The following is a 22,781-nucleotide window of genomic DNA, read 5'->3' on the forward strand; positions in this document are numbered from 1 at the left end:
TTTACATGATGTCGGTTTAGTTTTATAATTTAGATTCTAACCTGGATGTATGCAAAATGGAGAGTGATATTTAATTGAACCGATTAGTCATGCTCTACCAGAAAATAAACAAAAACAAAACAATAACAATGAATAACATAACACAAATAATACTCTTTGCCATTTTCTATTGGTTTGTAATGTCTTCATAGCCTTCATGTTTGGGCTGTATTCTTGTTGGTTTTATTCTTGAAGTTTTCAGCACTTAATCTGTAAAATCTGGATGAGAAAAGGATTTTAATCAGAAATTTAGCAAGTACATAATCTTGGTTTTTTTTAATGTAAGCAAAAAGCAATCAGTGTAGTTTTAGGATAGAGTAAAATAGCTTTAAATGTTTTATTGGGACACTTTAATCTACTCCTTTAACTTTGATAACATTTTTTAATCAAAGTTAAAGGAGTAATTCGCTTTTAAAAAAGAAATTTGCTGATAATTTACTCACCCCCATGTCATCTAAGATTTCCATGTCAATCTTTCTTCAGGCGAAAAGAAATTAAGGTTTTTAATGAAAACATTCCAGGATTTTTCCTTCGTTTCAAGGTCCAAAAGAGAGTTTCAGCGCAAACTGTTCAAAGGGCTTTAAACGATTCCAGACTAAGGTTCTTATCAAGCGAAACGATCGCTCATTAAAAAAAAAAAAAAAAATTTAATGGACCACTCCTACTTTTTGGGACTTTAGCTTATTCACCATATCTCCCTGAGTTAGATAAGTCCATACATACCTTTTTCATCTCCGTGCGTGCTGTAACTGTCTGACGCACCCACCGCTAGCCTAGCTTAGCACAAAGACTGGAAGTAAATGGTTTCAGCTAGCATACTAATCCCAAATAAGTGACAAAATAACACAAACATTTTCCTATTTACACAGTCACATATTGTACAAATAACAAGGTCATATGAGACACAGCCATCTTTTAACCATATAAATATTGGGAATTTTAAACAATGATTATGGGCTTTGTCGATAGAGGGATATTAGTAAAGGAATCTGTATAATGTATTCATGGAAGTGAAAATACAAATTCCACAATGCCAAAGTATAGTTTGACTTATTAAATGCCTTGAATTGTGAGTTATTTTTTGTACAGCAGTTATACAAGTTAAGGTTATAGCATCAGAAAAGCTATATTTATGTAATGTAAAAAAAAAATAAAAAAAATGAAATGTGCAAATAGCAATGTTTAAGATTCAGGGAAGGATGAGGCGGGAACCAGCAAACATTCAACAATTTTATTAATAAAGTAAAAGAAATATAAAAACAAAAGGATCCGCCAGCAGCCCCTTCACAGATGACTGCTAGCTACACAAAACACAACATAAAATCAGGCCTGTTCCTCTCTCAATCTGCGAGAGATGCGAGACCACAGGTGACGTTCATTATCAGTCACGCCACCGGCCTCACCCCATTCTCTCACGTCCCTCAGCCTCGTCCTGCTCGCCACAGATCAATCATAGGATAAATTCATAAATATACAACAACAAAAAAATAAATATAAAGGGTAAAAAATGTCATGACTGACTAAACTGCAGTAATGGCAATGCTACTCAAATAACTTAACATTTGTGTTGGATATAGGCAATTCTTTAAAGGAGTAGTTCACTTTTAAAAAAACTTTTGCTGATAATTTACTCACCCCCATGTCATCCAAGATGTCCATGTCTTTCTTTCTTTAGTCGAAAAGAAATTAAGGTTTTTGATGAAAACGTTCCAGGATTTTTCTCCATATAATGGAATTCAGACGGTTCAAGTTGCAAAAGAAAGTACAAATTGCAAACTTGTTCAAAGGGCTTTAAACGATTCCAGACGACGAATAAGAGTGTTATCAAGCGAAACGATCGCCAATTTAAAAAAAAAATAAATAACACAGTTTAAGTTTTATAAGCTCAAACGCTCGTCTTGCTCTGTTCTCTGGTGCACGTTCGTGACTCTCCTGTTCGAAATCGTTCAACAAAATTAACAAATCTTTTTCCGAATCAATTCGTTCGTTTCTTTCGCCGAACGAACCAAATGACTCGGAAATAGATTTGTTCATTTTGATGAACGAGTTCGAACAGAAGTGCGTTACAGAACAGAGCAAGGCGAGCGTTTGAGCTTATAAAACTTAAACTTTCTTATTTATTCATAAAACGAGCGATCGTTTCGCTTGATTCATCGTCTGGAATCGTTTAAAGCCCTTTGAACAAGTTTGCAGTTTGCACTGAAACTGTCTTTTGGACCTTGAACCGTTTGGTTCCCATTGAATTCCATTATATGGAGAAAAATCCTGGAACGTTTTCATCAAAAACCTTAATTTCTTTTCGACTGAAGAAAGAAAGACATGGACGTCTTGGATGACTCGGGGGTGAGTAAATTATCAGCAAAAGTTTTTTCACAACTCCTTTAAAGAAATAATCACGATTATGACATAAGTTGCTGCATCTGTGTTGATTACGGTAGTGAAAAACCAGATTGTCCCACTGGCTTCTTTTGAGTCACGGGCCCCTAATCATTTAAACAGATTGATCTCTTTCTTCTTATAGCTGGTGGGCGTCCAGGTAAACTATGTCTGCCTTCGTATCGCTCGGTAGAGGAGATTCTACTACATTGTGGAATGGTTGTGAATTCTCATGTGAATTTTAAGGCTTTGTTTCACCGTGAAACTCTTTCCACACTCAGAGCAGACGAAGGGCTTCTCTCCAGTGTGAACTCTCATGTGACTTTGAAGGGGTCCTCGTTGCATGAACCTCTTTCCACACTCAGCGCAGGAGAACGGCTTCTCTCCGGTGTGACTTCTCATGTGTCTATCAAGGCTTTGTTTCACTGGGAAACCCTTTCCACACTCAGAGCAGACGAACGGCTTCTCTCCGGTGTGACTTCTCATGTGATTTTGAAGGTGTCCTTGTTGCATGAAACTCTTTCCACACTCACAGCAGGCGAACGGCTTCTCTCCGGTGTGAGTTCTCATGTGCGTCTCAAGGCTTTGTTTCACCGTGAACCTCAATACACAATAAGGACAGGTGAAAGGTTTCTCTCCGCTGTGGATTCTCATGTGTCGCTCAAGGCTGCTGTTCACTGTGAAACTCTTTCCACACTCAGAGCAGATGAAAAGCTTGTCTCCGGTGTGAGTGCTCATGTGATTCTTAAGGCTCCTTCTCGTTGTGAAACTCTTCCCACACTGAGAACAGACGAACGGCTTCTCTCCGGTGTGACTTCTCATGTGTCTCTCAAGGAAATGTTTCACCGTGAAACCCTTCATACAATAAGAGCAGACGAAAGGCTTCTGTCCGGTGTGAACGTTCATGTGAATTTGAAGTTGTCCTTGTTGCACGAAACTCCTTCCGCACAGAGAGCAGGAAAACGGCTTCTCGCCGGTGTGAATTCGTTTGTGGATCTTAAGGTTACCCTTCACTGTGAATCTCTTTCCGCATTGAGAGCATGAGAACGGCTTCTCTCCGGTGTGAATCCTCATGTGACATCTCAGCTGTCCTTGTTGCTTGAAACGTTTTCCACATTGAGGGCAGGAGAACGGTTTCTCTCCGGTGTGGATTCTGGTGTGAATTATTAGTTGTCGTTGATCCATGAAACTCCTTCCACACTCAGAGCAGGAGAAAGGCTTCACTCCGGAGTGAATCCTCATGTGACTCTCGAGGTGTTGTTTTACCGTGTAACTCCTTGCACATTGAGTGCAGGCGAAAGGTTTCTCTCCCGTGTGAAGGCTCATGTGTCTCTTAAGGCTCCGGTTAACTCTGAAACTCTTTCCACATTGAGGGCAGGTAAAAGGTTTCTCTCCGGTGTGGATTCTCATGTGAATTTTAAGCTTTTGCACCTCTATGAAGCCCATGCCACACTCGGAGCAGGTGAACGGCTTGTCCCCAGTGTGAATTCGCACGTGTCGCTCGAGGCTTTGTTTAAAAATGAAACTCTTTCCACACTGAGAGCAGATGAAAGGTTGCTCTCCGGTGTGTATTCTCGTGTGAGTATTGAGCTGTTGTTTTTCTATGAAGCCCATCCCACACTCGGAGCAGATGAACGGCTTCTCTCCGGTGTGAATTCTAATGTGTCGCTCAAGGCTTTGTTTCAATGTGAAACTCTTTTCGCACTGAGGGCACGTGAACGGCTTCACTCCGGTGTGAATTCTCATGTGACTCTCGAGGCTTTGCTTCACTGTGAAACTCTTTCCACACTCGGAGCAGGAGAACGGCTTCTCTCCGGTGTGAACTCTCATGTGACGTTTCCGCTGTCCGGGTTGTGTGAAACTCTTTCCACATTGATGGCATTTGAAAGGCTTCTCCCCGGTGTGAATTCTGGTGTGAATTATTAGTTGTCGTTGATCCATGAAACTCCTTCCACACTCGGAGCAGGAGTAAGGCTTCTCTCCGGTGTGAATTTTCATGTGACGCGTCAGCTGACCTTGTTGCGTGAAACTCTTTCCGCACTGAGAGCATGTGCAAGGCTTCTCCCCGGTGTGAATCCTCACGTGAATAATAAGCTTGTGTTTTTCTATGAAGTTCATTCCACACTCGGAGCAGGAGAAAGGCTTCTCTCCCGTGTGGATTTTCATGTGACGCGTCAGCTGACCTTGCTGTGTGAAACACTTTCCGCACTGAGAGCAGGTGAACCGCTTTTCTCCAGTGTGAATTCTCATGTGCTTCTTTAGACTTACTTGTTCGGTGAAACACACACCACTTTGAGGGCAAGTGACAGAATCTTCTTTCAGTTCCTTCAGATCTAAAACAAACATTTAAAAAGCGATGTTAAAAGTCAATTTAAAGAGCCCCTATCATGGATTTTTGAAAATGACTGTTCATATGGTGTGGAATATAGCTCTAAGGGAATGAAAACATCCTGCAAAGATTTATATCGTAAAGTGCACCGTATATAAAGTTATTGTCTTTCAAAAGTGAGAGTCGACTCTGAGTCTATGAAATGAATTGTTTTTGAAACGAGTCATTAGCTGGTTCGTCGTAGGGCTGTCGCGGTAACCGCAATATTGTAGTACCGCGCTTCTGACAAGTCAACCGCAGAGGATTGCACGTAACCGCGATATTCACGTTTTTTTTTTATAAGGCTATACCCTTCTTGTTTTGAACTTAATGCATGTCTATTGAGTGTTAAACACGTTCATAATGATAACAAGACTGTTTATCATGGTGATGCGTAGCCTACAGGCTTCACACAGACAGTGAATGAGAGAGATCGGCAGAGCGCGTGCAATTGCGTCTGTCTTTGAAGTCGTGAAAAGCTTGTCGTGTCAAAGGGAAGCGAAATATTTGTCGCATCATCATTAACGTTCTCTTTACGGGTATTTTCCAATAAATGCGCGTCAGCAGCAGCGCTGGTCAGCATCCCACAGCACAAGGAAGACACGGGGAAATAAAATCAGTGAGTCACGCATTGAATCAATGCTATATGGGTCTCTAATAAGTGAAGCATCAGCTTCAGCGTTGCCCATGCGACGCATTGCTGCTCAGCTGAGCCTTGAAAAGTTGAACCTCAAAATTAAAAATAATTAACATCGTGTTTCTTTACATCTCTTTTAATGAATCAGCTTTTTTTTAAACGTGTTCGTTGAATGAACGGTTCAATGACTCGGTCAAAGTCCGTTGTCATAACAATATGCGCGCTGAGTGAAAGTCTTTCAATGCGCATATACTGTAGACGCTGTTTAGTTTCGGTTACATTGGTTACTGAAAATGTCCTCGTTTTTGTCCACATCGTAAGCTTTATTTATATAGCAACAAATACATATAAATTAAATACATAAATAAATGGCGGTAATACCACATATCGCGCTATTGAGCCACTCAAAATTACCGCAAGGGAAATTCCATAACCGCGACAGCCCAAGTTCGTCGTGACGTAGATACATACTGGCCGCGCCCAGTTACTGCGCGCGCAGACGGAAGTGTAAACTTGAAGTGTACACATTCAAATACTTCATCATAGCATCATGTCGAGAAGACGCTGTGTTCTACAATGCAAAGATAGTTCAGCCACTTTGTTTTCATTTACCAGGGACGAGCATGTGAAGAATCGGTGGTTAGAGTTCATATTTGCAACGATACCACAACATATAGCCCGATTGTGTTCTCATCATTTTAATTAATCGTTCAAAAACATAAATTAATTCAAATCATGTGGATTCGCAGGAGGGCTCAGTAACTTACTTACCCAGTGATATTGGATCAGCTTCCTCCTTCGAATCACAACCTGTAAGTATTACTAATAATTGTTGCGTCAGGGCGCGAGGCAGTATGTGTGTGCGCGTGTATCTGTGTGTGTGTAAGTTACGCTCAGCGCAGCTTCTAGGTCTCCAATGTAAATTTTTTTTAAATATGTGAAATGTTTGTCGCTGTTATTGGAGTTGTCATAAAGAATAGAGCGTCTTGTAGTACTGCAGTGCTTTATCAATATGTTTATGCGTTATGCTAACAAACAACTGACTGGGTCTGTCATCAGACCAACCACAATGAACCACAAGGCTGCTGTTATCAATAACATAAACATAACTCAGAGTCAGAGATTAGACTCTAAGTTAGTTTGGTGATTCAGGTCAAATGATTATTATGTGAAAACATAACCAACACCACCTGATCACATTTTCTCTTTGCTTGTCTGGCTGATACAACTTACAACAGCCCAAACAAAATCTAATATTTAAAACTCAAGGGACAAAAGCCAAAGTAAAGCAAACATTGATCTTTATAATGTTGCCTTAAAACTCTGATTTTCTCCTTTGGTGATTCTGCTTGTTAACATCAGTATGGTCAATTATCACTAAATTAATCACTTAATTATCTCATTAACTTTAATGTGAACACTTTTCAGTGTTCATTAAACACTCATATTTTAACACTCTTGAGTGTGGTCTCTCAAATCAACCCCCAGGATTGTTAATTTAACAGTTGATGTTTTGCTGTGTAGGCCTGTGGACATTTGAACGTCACCTATTTAGGCTTAAATCATTTTGATAAACGAGGCGATTTATTAATCATTCACGATTAACAATGAACAGAATTAACAAATGATTTTATTTGTTACATTGTAAGTGACAAATAACAAACTTACTCTGTCTTTTATTCTTCCACTCTTGCATATGTGTTGTCTGACAGGTTTTCGTCTTCACATCTGGTGTGTGTGTAACGTTAGTCTGGTTGTTTTCAGGCTGCTCCATCTTTATCACTAGGAAATGTTCGATGCAGCTTATTTCATCAGTCTCCATCAGTCAGGTTTCATTCCCTCTGTTCTCTAACAGATATTACCAAAATTGATTTGGTTTGAAATCAGTGATTTGGCGTTCAAAACGCTGCTTGAATAAGCTTCGAGACGTTTGCGAATCCATGGCTTGGAGAGCTCGTCAAACTGGCCAAGTCACGTGATCGTTACGTCATACACTGGGTATTCACCGCTAGGGGGCGTTAATCTCCAGAACCAGAGCCATATTAGAAGAACTGAACCCATGAACCAGTGTCTGGATTGATATGAATTTACCTGATGTCGGTTCAGTTTTATAATTTAGGTTCTTACCTGCAAATATGTATGCAGAAGGGGCTATAGTGTTGACTAACAGGAGATTAAAAAATTAAATTGGTGTCCTCATTTTGCTAATAAACTGTTTATGGTTCACACACCTCTGTGAGTATGCTATCCTTACACATATAATGGAATTAGAACACTGTAATTTTATTTTAAGTCTATCTTTGTAAAACATGACACTAAAATAAGCTTGAAATATTTCTAAGAAATTGGAACAGCCTCACATTGGCATCAGTATAAAAGCAACTGGTATTGTTTTAGTGAGTATTTTCTTTTTCCAAAAGATCTCTCAAATCAAGGAGTTCCAGATACCAAAAAGCAAATTTTATTGTTTCAACAAAGCCTGTGCCAGTTAAACATCTAACAATCTCAATTGCAGTTGTCTCTTTACACTTTCTGCACACAGGTACTACTTTCCACTTACTGTATATAGTTTATGGATATGATGAGACATGCACAGTTGAGTGACACACAGTACACAATTTCCTGTGAAAACCCTTGCGCCAGGTCTAAAATATAGACCCTTGTTTGTTTGAGTTGCGCACGCTTCATCAGGTGATCTGATGGTGTTGGTTGTTTTAACATAATCATTAATTGACCTGAATTGCTGAACTCTTCAAGAGACTCGTTGAAAGACTCGATATCAAGCTTTTTTATGTTGAAACTCTTTCCACACTTGTAGCATTTCCATTCTCTCCAGTGTGAATTCGGATGTGACATTCAAGGTTGACTTCTTTTGTTGTTGACTTCTTGACCGGCTTATTTCCGGTGTGAATCCTCATGTGTCTCTCAAGGTTTTGTTTCACTGTGAAACCCTTTTCACACTCAGAGCAGGTAAAAGGCTTCACTCCGGTGTGACTCCACATGTGTCTCTCAAGCTTTTGTTTCATGTTGAAGCTCAGTCCACACTCGTAGCAGGTGAAAGGCTTCTCTTCAGTGTGGAGAATCATGTGACATTTAAGGTGGTTTTGTTGTGTGAAACTCTTTCCACACTGAGAGCAGGTGAAGGGTTTCTCTCCGGTGTGAATCCTCATGTGAATATGAAGTTTTTTCTTCTCTGTGAAACTCTTTTCGCACTGAGGGCACGTGAAAGGCTTCTCTCCAGTGTGGATTCTCATGTGACTGTCAAGGTTTTGTTTTACAGTGAATCTCTTTCCACACTGAAGGCAGGCGAACGGCTTCTCTCCGGTGTGACTTCTCGTGTGAATCTCAAGGCTTTGCTTCATTGTGTAACTCTTTCCGCACTGAGAACAGGTGAACGGCTTCTCTCCGGTGTGAATCCTCATGTGACATTTAAGGTTTTGTTTCTCTGTGAAACTCTTTCCACACTGAGGGCAGGTGAAAGGCTTATCTCCCGTGTGAATTTTAATGTGGCTATCAAGGTTTTGTTTCACAGTGAAACTCCTTCCACACTCAGAGCAGATGAACGGTTTCTCTCCGGTGTGATTTCTCATGTGAATATCAAGGTTTTGCTTCATGTTGAAACTTTTGCCACACTGAGAGCATGTGAACGGCTTCTCTCCGGTGTGGATTCTCATGTGAATATAAAGTTTTTTTTTCTCAGCGAAACTCTTTTCACACTGAGAGCATGTGAACGGTTTCTCTCCGGTGTGAATTCTCACATGAAAATTAAGTGTAGTTTTCGCTGCGAAACTCTTTCCACACTGAGGGCACGTGAAAGGCTTCTCTCCGGTGTGGATTCTCATGTGAACTTCAAGGCTTTGTTTCACTGTAAAACTCTTTCCACACTGGACACAGGTGAACGGCTTCTCTCCGGCGTGGATTCTCATGTGAACTTCAAGGCTTTGTTTCACTGTAAAACTCTTTCCACACTGGACACAGGTGAACGGCTTCTCTCCGGCGTGGATTCTCATGTGTTTTTCGAGGCTCGCTTGCTTGGTGAAACATATCCCACATTGATGGCAAGTGAAATAACCTTCTTTCAGTTCTTGCAGACCTAAAATAATCATAAACAAAAGCAAAACGTGAGCTTAGAATTATAAGGTTATATCTCAACTTTTAGTCAAAATTTAGTTTTTGACATAATCTGATCCATTAGGTGTTTATTAATGCCTGTGTGGTGTTATTTTTGTAAAAAAAGAAAAAAAAAAGATTAATAGATAAAGCTATAATAGAAGATTATACTACAGAACAGTTTTGCCAGCTGGGATGTAAAAACTTTGATGCTCAATATCTCAGAACTACCCTAAACGGAGATAGAACCTTATAATTCTAAGCTCACAAAAAGTCAAAAATCAATTCAAGGACAATAAAAGTGAGAGCACCAGATGTCATTGTTTTATCTTTGACATACTAAAGGTTGAATCTTTCATTCTCAAGTTCTTGCTATTAAATCTGGTATGGCTAATACAAGGGTATTATCTTTTATATGCACTTTGCTATAGCCTTTTCCTATTAATAGACACTGTTAGGCTCAAGTTTCCCCTGGTACTGACATCCATCTTATCTGTCTAAGGCTGCAAGATATTAGAAAAAAATGATTTGGAAAATTTAGTTTTTCCTGTGATATATATACTGCGCTGTAAAAAAACTTGCAAATGACTTCATACACTGACACACATTTGAGCTTCAGCAAGAACCAATGATTTTCATTCTTGTGTTGCCATTTGATATACTCGCAGATTGCGATTTTCACTCGCATTTGACAATTGGCGAATGTAAACTTTAGGCCCTGGGTACGTATCCACAGCTTTGTGAAAATTAACATTATGTGTGTTGTGCCTGCATTAAGCTGATTTCCCCTTTCTTCATTCAGTAAAATTAATGAATCATCTAAATTATCAAAACATATAAACACTTAATTAATCTAAAAATATATTTTTTTATACAGCTATTGGATTCTTTGGTTGAAATTTTAGTTAAATAATGTAAAATAAAAAAATCGTTTGTCTGAAAAATCCCTACACTCTATAAAATGCTGGGACTGGGTTAATTATGGGTTGCTTGCGCTGGGTAATTTGATAACACGAACTGGATTATTATTTTAATCCCTGGGTTGTTTTTTGGGATAGCACTGGGTCAGTCAGGTATTTCATTTAAAATAAAAGAAAAATGCTGTTATATATATCAGGACCAGTTTATAGGCTACGATATTTTTATTCAATGGCAAGTCAGTCTTTTACAGTCAAACACATAATTACAATCAAAAAGCATTTTTAGTAAACGTTGCAGGATGTAACAGGAACAGCAAGAGACTTCCCAAGCAGCATATGGGAATCTGTGGGCAGAAAACTGGTATCAGTAGGCTATTCCAGGTCATTAAATGCCAATCTTATATATTCATGTTTGTAAAATCACATTAAAAATAGCTTTACCTTTTGCCAAACTCAAGTGTTAAACGCACTAGAGATCAATAGCGCTCCTGTTGATGCGGCAGCTTTACACATGACAGCGGTGTTTCACACTGACCCAGCGCTGGGTAGTTATGTGAGGGGGTTCATCATTTGTTTTGGCAGAATAAAAAATATTACGAATAACCCAATACAATGACCCAACAGACTAAAACCAGCATTAGTGATAAAAAAAAATAAAAATAAAACAAGAACAAACTTACACGGTCCTTCATTCGTCCATTGCCTTGGTGATGACTGGCGTGTTTTCGTCTTTCCATCTGGTGTGGTCTGGTTGTCTTCATGCAGCTCCATCTTTATCTCCAGTTTATTTTCCAAATCGCTCCATCAACAGTCAGTTATTCTTCTTCTTCTTTGGGAATTAACGGCAGCGTTACTCTACTGCCATCTGGGTTTATTTCCCTAAACGGGCTTTTCTCTCACTGAGGCAGTTACATATGAATTCATGTAGAGGGCGCGTCAGGTCGGTGAGTTGTAGGTGTGTATGTGTGCGTGTGGGTGACATCGCTGTCCGAGGTACTGATCAAAATAAATAAAAAAAAATAAGAAAAATCAATCACCAGTGACGTGTTATAATGTTACAAAATAAAAGCGTTTGTGAGACAATTCTATAATATGCAAGATGAATGTCACTGCAACTTTGCTTTTCATCTCATTGTGTATTTGCACCATCTGTCCAACCTACACTCACCGGCCACTTTATTAGGTACACCTGTCCAACTGCGCGTTAACACTTAATTTCTAAGCAGCCAATCACATGGCGGCAACTCAGTGCATTTAGGCATGTAGACATGGTCAAGACAATCTCCTGCAGTTCAAACCGAGCATCAGTATGGGGAAGAAAGGTGATTTGAGTGACTTTGAACGTGGCATGATTGTTGGTGCCAGAAGGGCTGGTCTGAGTATTTCAGAAACTGCTAATCTACTGGGATTTTCACGCACAACCATATTAGGGTTTACAGAGAATGGTCCGAAAAAGAAAAAACATCCAGTGAGCGGCAGTTCTGTGGGCGGAAATGCCTTGTTGATGCCAGAGGTCAGAGGAGAATGGCCAGACTGGTTCGAGCTGATAAAAGGGCAACAGTGACTCAAATAACCACCCGTTACAACCAAGGTGGGCAGAAGAGCATCTCTGAACGCACAGTACGTCGAACTTTGAGGCGTATGGGCTACAGCAGCAGAAGACCACACCGGGTGCCACTCCTTTCAGCTAAGAACAGGAAACTGAGGCTACAATTTGCACAAGCTCATCGAAATTGGACAATAGAAGATTGGAAAAATGTTGCCTGGTCTGATGAGTCTCGATTTCTGCTGCGACATTCGGATGGTAGGGTCAGAATTTGGCGTCTACAACATGAAAGCATGGATCCATCCTGCCTTGTATCAACGGTTCAGGCTGGTGGTGGTGGTGTCATGGTGTGGGGAATATTTTCTTGGCACTCTTTCGGCCCCTTGGTACCAATTGAGCATCGTTGCAACGCCACAGCCTACCTGAGTATTGTTGCTGACCATGTCCATCCCTTTATGACCACAATGTACCCAACTTCTGATGGCTACTTTCAGCAGGATAATGCGCCATGTCATAAAGCTGGAATCATCTCAGACTTGTTTCTTGAACATGACAATGAGTTCGCTGTACTCAAATGGCCTCCACAGTCACCAGATCTCAATCCAATAGAGCATTTTTGGGATGTGGTGGAACGGGAGATTCGCATCATGGATGTGCAGCCGACAAATCTGCGGCAACTGTGTGATGCCATCATGTCAATATGGACCAAACTCCCTGAGGAATGCTTCCAGCACCTTGTTGAATCTATGCCACGAAGAATTGAGGCAGTTCTGAAGGCAAAAGGGGGTCCAACCCGTTACTAGCATGGGGTACCTAATAATGTGGCCGGTGAGTGTATAAAGGCACCAATGCTGAAATAAAAATACACCCCCGGGTAAAACTGGTCGCATTTCTTTGTGAGATTCAGGATTTACAGTAAATTATCAATTATAAAATCGTTAAATCCTCCTGCTGCGTTTATGTGAAATATCTGTGGTGATTGTGTTTGTGTTAATGATAGTTTATGACGTCAAAGAGAAGCTGTTCCTCACGAGTGCATGATGGACATTCATCTCTTACATCATCATGTGCTAGAAGAGAACAAGGAAGCAGTTTGACAGAAGTTTATTTTTTGGTGCCATGTGAATTTGACAAAAAAAAAAAAAAAAAAAATCAGAGAACTTGCATGCAAATGATTTCAGCTCCTCTGTAATGCATTAATACAGATTCAAACATGCTTGAGGGATATTTGGGACATGCTTGAGTGATATTCATCTGGGTTTGCAGAATCATATTTCCAAAGACTGGAAGAGGAGAGTTTTGCCGTCATTCAGAGGAAGTGAAGAAAGACAGGATGTGTAAAAATAGTAAACTGGCAAAAGATCGTGCAGTTTTTACACTCGGACTGCAGATTGCAGTGAGGTAGGACACACACATGTATTTCAAAATATGTTTCAGCTTTAATAGAGAGATTATTGAATATGTTATATTAAGTTTTATATGCATCTATAAACACGTGTCAGTCACTTTTGTGTAATTGTAACAATCTTTCTCATGTCTTCCAGAATGTTTGGTGTTTTCTCTCTGATTTCTCTGCTTGTGATTCCTGGTGAGTCTGAACCTAATTCTTATTTACACACACACACACACACACACTGAAGAAACCTCCATCTTTCAGGATGTTTAATCTATTTCTGTATTTAAAGACAGTTTAATGTAGTGTTCACAGTTCTGCTAAACTGACACAGAAAGCTTCGATATGCATCACTCATCAAAGACACTTCCTGGAAATACTGGCTATCGGCGCCATTTTGTGTTCATATTCATATGAAGTGAAGTGTAAACACTTCATGAAGTGTTTGTGATCGTCAGTGGCGAGGGAAACACAGACAGGAATCAGACATGAACCCACACCTTGACAGGTGGCATGTTACTGGAATATTTAGGACATAGAGAGCATGAGTGTTTTTTTATTTTATTTTTTTTTAAGCAGCAAAGAAAATACTGAAGTAGAAGAACTGCTTTTGTGTTGTAGAGAAAAATAAAAACACACAGATGGTCAATTTCAGTGTTTTCCTGTTTTATATCTTCCAGAGATTTGCAGTCAGGAATGGAAGGTTCAGTACTCGAGTATGAGCAAATGTGTCCTAAAGGGTTCAACAACACTTTTATCAGGCACTTTTACACACCCAGATCATCTCACTGTGAAAGAGACATTTTGGATCGTAAACCCAGCTAAAGGCCAAGAGTTCATCAATCTGTTGGATCTTCCAGATTACAGAGGCAGAGTTCAGTATTTACCCAATAAAAACCGAACATTCGCTCTCAGACTCAGTAATGTAAGACGAGAGGATGAAGGAATCTACTGCTTCAGAATCATAACAAATGAAGAAAGAGAAAGATATCTGGGTTTTCCTGGGATTGAGCTCAAAGTCACAGGTTCAGTCTAACTAATACTGCACTGATAGATGTTACTCTGTTCTTTCATATAAATATAAAGTGTGTTGTGTGTGATTTCAGAGCTCAGAGTGGAGATTCCTGAAGAGGTCGTTGAGAAAGATTCCCCTGTTTTATTTTGCAAGAGCACCTGTAACCTCTCAAACACAACAGGCTTTATCTGGTATAAAAACAGCGAGTCTTTCTCCGAGTCGAGCGTCGGGAATCGTCTGATTCTGCAGTCGGTCAGCAGGGATGATGCGGGAAACTACAGCTGTGCAGCGAGACATCAGGAACATCTGCCGTCTCCTGCCGTCACTCTCAGCGTCAGATGTAACACACACTTCAGCTTTCAGACAAGTTCAGTCCAGACTCGTGATGAGTAACTTTCAGTGTTTTCCAGATCCTCCTCAGAGTGTCTCAGTGTCCATCAGTCCATCTGGTGTAATAGTGGAGGGAGATTCAGTGACTCTGAAGTGCATCAGTGACTCAAACCCTCCGGCTCTGAACTTCAGCTGGTTTAAGGAGAATGAAACCTCAGCTGTTGGATCTGGACAGAGTTTCAGCATCTCCAGCTTTAACTCCAGTTTCAGTGGACGCTTCTACTGTGAGGCTCAGAATAAATATGGATCTGGGAGATCAGCGTCTGTGTCTTTGTTCGTGTCTGCAGGTATTGACATGTGGCGTTGATCTTCTGCTGGTGTGATTATCAGCCGTGTGAATGATGTTTCTCTTCGCTCAGGTGTCCTGAACACAGGTCTGTTTGCAGCCGCTGGCATCGGGGCGGCGCTCATCGCCGTCTGCGCTGTTGTTGCAGTAATACGAATCCTCAGGTAAGAGCAAAGCGTGACGCAAGTGTTTTTTACTCACTAAGAGAACAGGGACAATTCTAGATCACGCCGACTATTTTTTCCGCCGTTAAACTAGAAAAAGTGGCTTCGGACACGACCTGAGACCTTAGACCATCGTTTAGATTGTTAAAATTGCTGTTAGATTGTTGTTTGTGTTCATGTTCATTTCTTCTTCTCTCACAGGAAACGAGCGACTCCATCAGAAGAGCGAAACCACAGAGCATCACGACACCAGAAAACAGTGAGACAATCTTCTCAAGCTTCTTCTCATGTGTGTCCTGTCAGTTATGAAGGGAGAATTGATTCTCTCATCATTGTGTCGTCAGGTCGAGTCTCCTGAGGACGCCTACATGACCCTTGACCCCAAGTCCAGATGTTCTGAGTACGACACACTGGATGTGAGTTAATCTGCTGTTGTTGTGAAGGTTTGTGAAGGAGATATTATTTGTGATGCATATGTTCACTTCTTGTCTAGAATATGAAGAGATCCTGTGACACGGACGACCCTGAAGATCAGGATTCTACATATTATAACATGGTCAAATGATTAATCTAAGTGGTCATATCATGCCTTTTTATTATTTACTTTTCCCCTTTATAATAGTCAGATTTCCACCCTCTCTACAACGTGATGTCTCCCTAGTTCTTCAAAACACAGTGTATCTATTTTCATCTGACCAGTCACGCCGAACTAGCCATTACACCAACTATGACCTATGATGGATGAGTCTGTTTGATTTAAATAAATTACTTTAAAAGACCATTTGACTCAGTGTATCTTACGCAGTGATGATGTTTAAGAAATCTGCCACAAACCTGCACAGTTAGATTCAGATGACTACACCACCGACCTCAACTACAGTGACACTGGAGACCGGAAGAGGGACGGCATGACAAAGTCTACATCCTAATGCTTGCTGCCCGTGCATTTAAAAACAGAGGCCCTACTTATCCCAATTCTACGGAGACCCCCTAGTCCCACTTTGGCAAAAAAATAATAATTATAACTATCTTGTGGCCTCAAGACAGTAACTCGTGGCCTCAAGATAGAGTTAGTATCTTGAGGCCATGAGATAGTATCTTGAGGCCACGAGTTAGTATCTTGAGGCCACGAGTTACTATCTTGAGGCCACGAGTTACTATCTTGAGGCCACGAGTTAGTATCTTGAGGCCACGAGTTACTATCTTGAGGCCACGAGTTACTATCTTGAGGCCACGAGTTAGTATCTTGAGGCCACGAGTTACTATCTTGAGGCCACAAGTTACTATCTTGAGGCCACGAGTTACTATCTTGAGGCCACGAGTTACTATCTTGAGGCCACGAGTTACTATCTTGAGGCCACGAGTTACTATCTTGAGGCCACGAGTTACTATCTTGAGGCCACGAGTTACTATCTTGAGGCCACGAGTTACTATCTTGAGGCCACGAGTTACTATCTTGAGGCCACGAGTTACTATCTTGAGGCCACGAGTTAGTATCTTGAGGCCACGAGTTACTATCTTGAGGCCATGAGATAGTATCTTGAGGCCATGAGATAGTATCTTGAGGCCACGAGTTAGTATCTTGAGGCCACGAGTTACTATCTTGAGGCCATGAGTTACTATCTTGAGGCCACGAGTTACTATCTTGAGGCCATGAGTTACTATCTTGAGGCCATGAGATAGTATCTTGAGGCCATGAGATAGTATCTTGAGGCCACGAGTTAGTATCTTGAGGCCATGAGATAGTATCTTGAGGCCACGAGATAGTATCTTGAGGCCATGAGGTAGTATCTTGAGGCCATGAGATAGTATCTTGAGGCCACGAGATAGTATCTTGAGGCCACGAGTTAGTATCTTGAGGCCATGAGATAGTATCTTGAGGCCACGAGATAGTATCTTGAGGCCATGAGGTAGTATCTTGAGGCCACGAGTTACTATCTTGAGGCCACGAGTTAGTATCTTGAGGCCACGAGTTACTATCTTGAGGCCACGAGTTACTATCTTGAGGCCACGAGTTACTATCTTGAGGCCACGAGTTACTATCTTGAGGCCACGAGTTAGTATCTTGAGGCCACGAGTTACTATCTTGAGGCCATGAGATAGTATCTTGAGGCCATGAGATAGTATCTTGAGGCCACGAGTTAGTATCTTGAGGCCACGAGTTACTATCTTGAGGCCATGAGTTACTATCTTGAGGCCACGAGTTACTATCTTGAGGCCATGAGTTACTATCTTGAGGCCATGAGATAGTATCTTGAGGCCATGAGATAGTATCTTGAGGCCATGAGATAGTATCTTGAGGCCACGAGTTAGTATCTTGAGGCCACGAGTTACTATCTTGAGGCCACGAGATAGTATCTTGAGGCCACGAGTTACTATCTTGAGGCCACGAGTTAGTATCTTGAGGCCACGAGTTAGTATCTTGAGGCCATGAGGTAGTATCTTGAGGCCACGAGTTACTATCTTGAGGCCACGAGTTACTATCTTGAGGCCACGAGTTACTATCTTGAGGCCATGAGGTAGTATCTTGAGGCCACGAGTTACTATCTTGAGGCTACGAGTTACTATCTTGAGGCCACGAGTTACTATCTTGAGGCTACGAGTTACTATCTTGAGGCCACGAGTTACTATCTTGAGGCCACGAGTTAGTATCTTGAGGCCACGAGTTACTATCTTGAGGCCACGAGTTACTATCTTGAGGCCACGAGTTACTATCTTGAGGCCACGAGTTACTATCTTGAGGCTACGAGTTACTATCTTGAGGCCACGAGTTACTATCTTGAGGCTACGAGTTACTATCTTGAGGCTACGAGTTACTATCTTGAGGCCACGAGTTACTATCTTGAGGCTACGAGTTACTATCTTGAGGCCACGAGTTAGTATCTTGAGGCCACGAGTTACTATCTTGAGGCCACGAGTTACTATCTTGAGGCTACGAGTTACTATCTTGAGGCCACGAGTTACTATCTTGAGGCTACGAGTTACTATCTTGAGGCCACGAGTTACTATCTTGAGGCTACGAGTTACTATCTTGAGGCCACGAGTTACTATCTTGAGGCCACGAGTTAGTATCTTGAGGCCACGAGTTACTATCTTGAGGCCACGAGTTACTATCTTGAGGCCACGAGTTACTATCTTGAGGCCACGAGTTAGTATCTTGAGGCCACGAGTTACTATCTTGAGGCTACGAGTTACTATCTTGAGGCTACGAGTTACTATCTTGAGGCCACGAGTTACTATCTTGAGGCTACGAGTTACTATCTTGAGGCCACGAGTTACTATCTTGAGGCCACGAGTTACTATCTTGAGGCCACGAGTTACTATCTTGAGGCCACGAGTTACTATCTTGAGGCCACGAGTTACTATCTTGAGGCCACGAGTTACTATCTTGAGGCTACGAGTTACTATCTTGAGGCCACGAGTTACTATCTTGAGGCTACGAGTTACTATCTTGAGGCTACGAGTTACTATCTTGAGGCCACGAGTTACTATCTTGAGGCTACGAGTTACTATCTTGAGGCCACGAGTTAGTATCTTGAGGCCACGAGTTACTATCTTGAGGCCACGAGTTACTATCTTGAGGCTACGAGTTACTATCTTGAGGCCACGAGTTACTATCTTGAGGCTACGAGTTACTATCTTGAGGCCACGAGTTACTATCTTGAGGCTACGAGTTACTATCTTGAGGCCACGAGTTACTATCTTGAGGCCACGAGTTACTATCTTGAGGCCACGAGTTACTATCTTGAGGCCACGAGTTACTATCTTGAGGCCACGAGTTAGTATCTTGAGGCCACGAGTTACTATCTTGAGGCTACGAGTTACTATCTTGAGGCTACGAGTTACTATCTTGAGGCCACGAGTTACTATCTTGAGGCTACGAGTTACTATCTTGAGGCCACGAGTTACTATCTTGAGGCCACGAGTTACTATCTTGAGGCCACGAGTTACTATCTTGAGGCCACGAGTTACTATCTTGAGGCCACGAGTTACTATCTTGAGGCTACGAGTTACTATCTTGAGGCCACGAGTTACTATCTTGAGGCTACGAGTTACTATCTTGAGGCTACGAGTTACTATCTTGAGGCCACGAGTTACTATCTTGAGGCTACGAGTTACTATCTTGAGGCCACGAGTTACTATCTTGAGGCCACGAGTTACTATCTTGAGGCCACGAGTTACTATCTTGAGGCCACGAGTTACTATCTTGAGGCCACGAGTTACTATCTTGAGGCCACGAGTTACTATCTTGAGGCCACGAGTTACTATCTTGAGGCCACGAGTTACTATCTTGAGGCCACGAGTTACTATCTTGAGGCCATGAGATAGTATCTTGAGGCCACGAGTTACAATCTTGAGGCCACGATTTACTATCTTGAGGCCACGATTTGCTATCTTGATGCCACGGGTTAATATCTTGAGGCCACGAGATAGTTATAATTAATTTTTTTTGCCAAACTGGGACTAGGGGGGGGCTCCGTACAATTCTCTTAAAGGTGTCAAATTGAATTTCCCATAAAAAAAATAATAATTTATCTCATAATTTCATAATTCAATCCTCAACCACCACCAATGTGGAGCTCCACCCGGATGAGGCGACGGCAGCCATATTGCGCCAGAACGCCCACCACACCAGCTTTCTAATTATATAAAATATTGACTACATCTCTCTCCTCTAATAGCTGGTAAGGTTTCTGATACACTATGACTGCAGTAACTTAATTCTGATGGATGCTGCACACAGGCGGAGGAAGAGATTCCCCCACTCTGTTTCTTTTCAGTATGAATTCTCACGTGACGTTTAAGGTGTCCATGTTGCGTGAAGCTCTTCGCACACTGGGGGCAGATGAAAAGCTTTTCACCAGTGTGAGTCCTCATGTGTCTCTCAAGGCCTCGTTTTACTGTAAAACTCATTCCACACTCTGAGCAGCTGTAAGACTTCTCTCTAATGTGACTTCTCATGTGACTCTCAAGGCTTTGCTTCACTGTGAAACGCTTTCCACAATCAGAGCAGATGAAAGGCTTCTCTCCGGTGTGAATTCTCATGTGAATCTCAAGGCCATATTTCACTGCAAAACTCTTTCCACACTCGGAGCAGGTGAAAGGCTTTGCTCCAATGTGAAGTTTCATGTGTCTCCCAAGGTTGTTTTTCATTGCGAAACTGTTCCCACATTGAGGGCAGACGAAAGGCTTCTCTCCAGTGTGAATTCTAATGTGATACTCGAGGTTTCGTTTTACAGCGAAACTCTTTCCACATTGAGGGCAGGTGAACGGCTTTTCTCCAGTGTGAATGGTCATGTGATTATCAAGGCTTTGTTTCACTGTGAATCTCTTTCCACACTTGGGGCAGGAGAATGGCCTCACTCCAGTGTGAATTCTCATGTGATTTTCAAGGTTTTGTTTTACTGTAAAACTCTTTCCACATTGAGGGCAGCTGAAAGGCTTCTCTCCAGTGTGATCGCTCATGTGACTGTCAAGGCTTCGTTTCAATCTGAATCTCTTTCCACATTGAGAGCAGGTGAACGGCTTCTCTCCGGTGTGTGTTCTTATGTGACGTTTAAGGTATTCTTGTAGCGAGAAGCTCATCTCACACTGAGGGCAGGTGAAAGGCTTCTCTCCAGTGTGAATTTTAATGTGGATTTTAAGGCTTTGTTTGGCTGTGAAACTCTTTCCACACTCTGAGCAGTTGAAAGGGTTTTCTCCGGTGTGACTTCTGATGTGAACATCAAGGCTTTGTTTCAATCTGAAACTCATTCCACACTGAGGGCAGGTGAACGGTTTCTCTCCAGTGTGGATTCTCATGTGCTGCTTAAGGCTTCCTTGTTTTGTAAAACGTTTTCCACAATGATGGCAAGTGATATTATCTTTCTTCGGTTCATTCCGATCTAAAATAAACATTGAAAAAACTCATTTCAAGGACAATACATTTGAAAGAGCCAATAGCCAAAGTAACAGATCTGCAACACCAACATGACATCATGACTTTTGCGTAAACATACACGCCACTGTCAAGTCGAGTGGCATGTTATCTATACGCATTTCGAGCTAGATCGCAATTCTCGCGCATGCGTCGTGGAAATCTCTTGAACTCTCATCTCAGGCCTACAAGGAAGAAAAGGACTAGTCGAATAAAGTCGTTAATTTTTTTGTTTGTTTTTTCGCACAAAAAGTATTCTCGTCACTTAAAAAACTTATACTTGAGCCACTGTTGTCACATGGATATTTAAAAAAATTTTCAATGACTTTTTCTTTATTTCTATAAAAAAATCAAAACAACAGTTCGCCACGGAGGCCAGATAATGTAATTGTGTACAGCTGAACACTCTGTAGCAAAAACTACCGCAGAAAGCCTAATGTGACAGTCTTGGACAAACAAATGGTTAAATCTGTCATTCTAATGTTCTTGCAATTAAATCTGACAAGACTTATACAAGGTTATTATCTTTTAGATAAACTCTGCAACAGCATTTCTCTCTATTAGATACACTGTTACCCCATTTATCGGCTACTACCAAAATCCAACTCACTTGTTTGTCAATAAACTGGATCCAAAATATATATGATTTATTTGTAGATGGTGCCCTTAAGAATAACGGCATTATCCACATAGAGTTTATGTATTGTTCTCAATTTTTTGATTACAATTTTTTTTTACTTCTTGTTGCTATGCAGATTTATAACTATATAAACTATATTATGTTGTGTGAATTTTATGTCAATATAGGGGTAAGATTATAAAATATGTTATGCTTGCAGAGTGTTAGGATTTTTACACACACACAAAGGAGTTATCAATTATCCAAGCATCTAAAAAGAGCTTTTTCTGCTGCACATGCATTCATGGTTTCAGACAGCTAATTTAAGTAACGTATTTCCTCTTACTAATCATCAAAATAAGTTATTGTTGTGGTCAACTGAACATCGGAAGAAACAACACCTTTCTAGCCTTTACATGCATAAATAATTGGACACACTTGAATGTATTAGTCACGAACAAACATTAACAGAATTAACACGTTATTTTTTAACATATTTGAGTCTTTGTAACTAACAAATAACCAACTTACACAGTACTTTATCGTTCTGGTGAAGGCTAGGCGACTGGCAGGTTTTCGTCTTGACATCTGGTACCTGTGTGGTCTGGTTGTTTTCATGCTGCTCCATCTTTATCGATCAAGATAGCTCTCCATCAGTCAGTTTTGATTCACTCTTTTCTCTAATCGAGATTCTACAACCACAGCTGGCTTGCTTTAAAATAATAACAGCTGTAATATAGTCCTGGGCGCTTTAAAAACATTGTTTCGTGAAGGTCCGAAACGAAACCTGTCCTATGTTTCGAATCAGTGATTCGGAGCGCGAATCAAACTTACCATGTCACGTGATCTCAGAAACGAACGAGGCTTCGTGACGTCATGTATACTGTTTTTTTTGAGAGACCGTTGATCTGATGAAAACGCCGGTGTAAAAATTGAGGTAAATAAACTTTTATACATATATTAGTTATAAATTAGTTCTATTCAGAGATGGAGACTGCATA

The 22,781-nt window shown here is 41.0% G+C and overlaps 4 protein-coding genes across 4 annotated transcripts in view; 2 read left to right on the forward strand and 2 right to left on the reverse strand.

The window, feature by feature from the left end:
* Nucleotides 1-2,519: 2,519 nt before the first annotated feature.
* LOC120459112 (uncharacterized) lies at nucleotides 2,520-11,313 on the reverse strand. Its single transcript, XM_089131943.1, has 3 exons — nucleotides 11,131-11,313; nucleotides 8,312-9,513; nucleotides 2,520-4,740 (listed from the first exon to the last, which is right to left on the reverse strand). The coding sequence occupies exons 1-3, from the start codon at nucleotides 11,219-11,221 to the stop codon at nucleotides 2,620-2,622; spliced, it is 3,414 nt and encodes a 1,137-aa protein (XP_088988069.1). The 5' UTR covers nucleotides 11,222-11,313; the 3' UTR covers nucleotides 2,520-2,619.
* A 1,894-nt stretch (nucleotides 11,314-13,207) lies between these two features.
* On the forward strand, nucleotides 13,208-15,912 carry LOC120488420 (pregnancy-specific beta-1-glycoprotein 5). Its single transcript, XM_039685154.2, has 9 exons — nucleotides 13,208-13,397; nucleotides 13,541-13,584; nucleotides 14,070-14,414; nucleotides 14,496-14,744; nucleotides 14,815-15,081; nucleotides 15,154-15,244; nucleotides 15,446-15,503; nucleotides 15,589-15,660; nucleotides 15,738-15,912. Exons 1-9 carry the CDS (start codon nucleotides 13,330-13,332, stop codon nucleotides 15,807-15,809), a joined length of 1,266 nt encoding a protein of 421 aa, XP_039541088.2. The 5' UTR covers nucleotides 13,208-13,329; the 3' UTR covers nucleotides 15,810-15,912.
* Nucleotides 15,913-19,673: 3,761 nt separating this feature from the next.
* Nucleotides 19,674-22,583, reverse strand: LOC120488410 (uncharacterized). Its single transcript, XM_039685145.2, has 2 exons — nucleotides 22,312-22,583; nucleotides 19,674-21,129 (listed from the first exon to the last, which is right to left on the reverse strand). The coding sequence occupies exons 1-2, from the start codon at nucleotides 22,406-22,408 to the stop codon at nucleotides 19,889-19,891; spliced, it is 1,338 nt and encodes a 445-aa protein (XP_039541079.2). The 5' UTR covers nucleotides 22,409-22,583; the 3' UTR covers nucleotides 19,674-19,888.
* A 59-nt stretch (nucleotides 22,584-22,642) lies between these two features.
* LOC120488427 (uncharacterized) overlaps nucleotides 22,643-22,781 on the forward strand; it is a 41,566-nt gene continuing 41,427 nt past the window's right edge. Inside the window, exon 1 of the mRNA XM_089131942.1 lies at nucleotides 22,643-22,717. The gene's annotated coding sequence lies outside the window, so the exon portion shown is untranslated. The remainder of the gene's footprint in view (nucleotides 22,718-22,781) is intronic.

This window comes from Pimephales promelas, chromosome 6 (assembly GCF_988280905.1).
Source record: "Pimephales promelas chromosome 6, fPimPro1.hap1.1, whole genome shotgun sequence".
NCBI classification, from domain to species: Eukaryota; Metazoa; Chordata; class Actinopteri; order Cypriniformes; family Leuciscidae; genus Pimephales; species Pimephales promelas.

What these genes read in the sequence shown, in the direction of transcription:
- LOC120459112 (XM_089131943.1), bottom strand. Translation starts at nt 11,221, where the DNA reads ATGGAGCTGCATGAAGACAACCAGACCACACCAGATGGAAAGACGAAA. An exon ending in ATGGACGAATGAAGGACCGT is followed by an intron (nt 9,514 to 11,130) that starts GTAAGTTTGTTC and finishes TGATTATTTTAG; the next exon opens with GTCTGCAAGAACTGAAAGAA. An exon ending in TTCACACCGGAAATAAGCCG is followed by an intron (nt 4,741 to 8,311) that starts GTCAAGAAGTCA and finishes TTAGATCTGAAG; the next exon opens with GAACTGAAAGAAGATTCTGT.
- LOC120488420 (XM_039685154.2), top strand. Translation starts at nt 13,330, where the DNA reads ATGTGTAAAAATAGTAAACTGGCAAAAGATCGTGCAGTTTTTACACTC. An exon ending in GATTGAGCTCAAAGTCACAG is followed by an intron (nt 14,415 to 14,495) that starts GTTCAGTCTAAC and finishes GTGTGATTTCAG; the next exon opens with AGCTCAGAGTGGAGATTCCT. An exon ending in CGTCACTCTCAGCGTCAGAT is followed by an intron (nt 14,745 to 14,814) that starts GTAACACACACT and finishes AGTGTTTTCCAG; the next exon opens with ATCCTCCTCAGAGTGTCTCA.
- LOC120488410 (XM_039685145.2), bottom strand. Translation starts at nt 22,408, where the DNA reads ATGGAGCAGCATGAAAACAACCAGACCACACAGGTACCAGATGTCAAG. An exon ending in CCAGAACGATAAAGTACTGT is followed by an intron (nt 21,130 to 22,311) that starts GTAAGTTGGTTA and finishes TGTTTATTTTAG; the next exon opens with ATCGGAATGAACCGAAGAAA.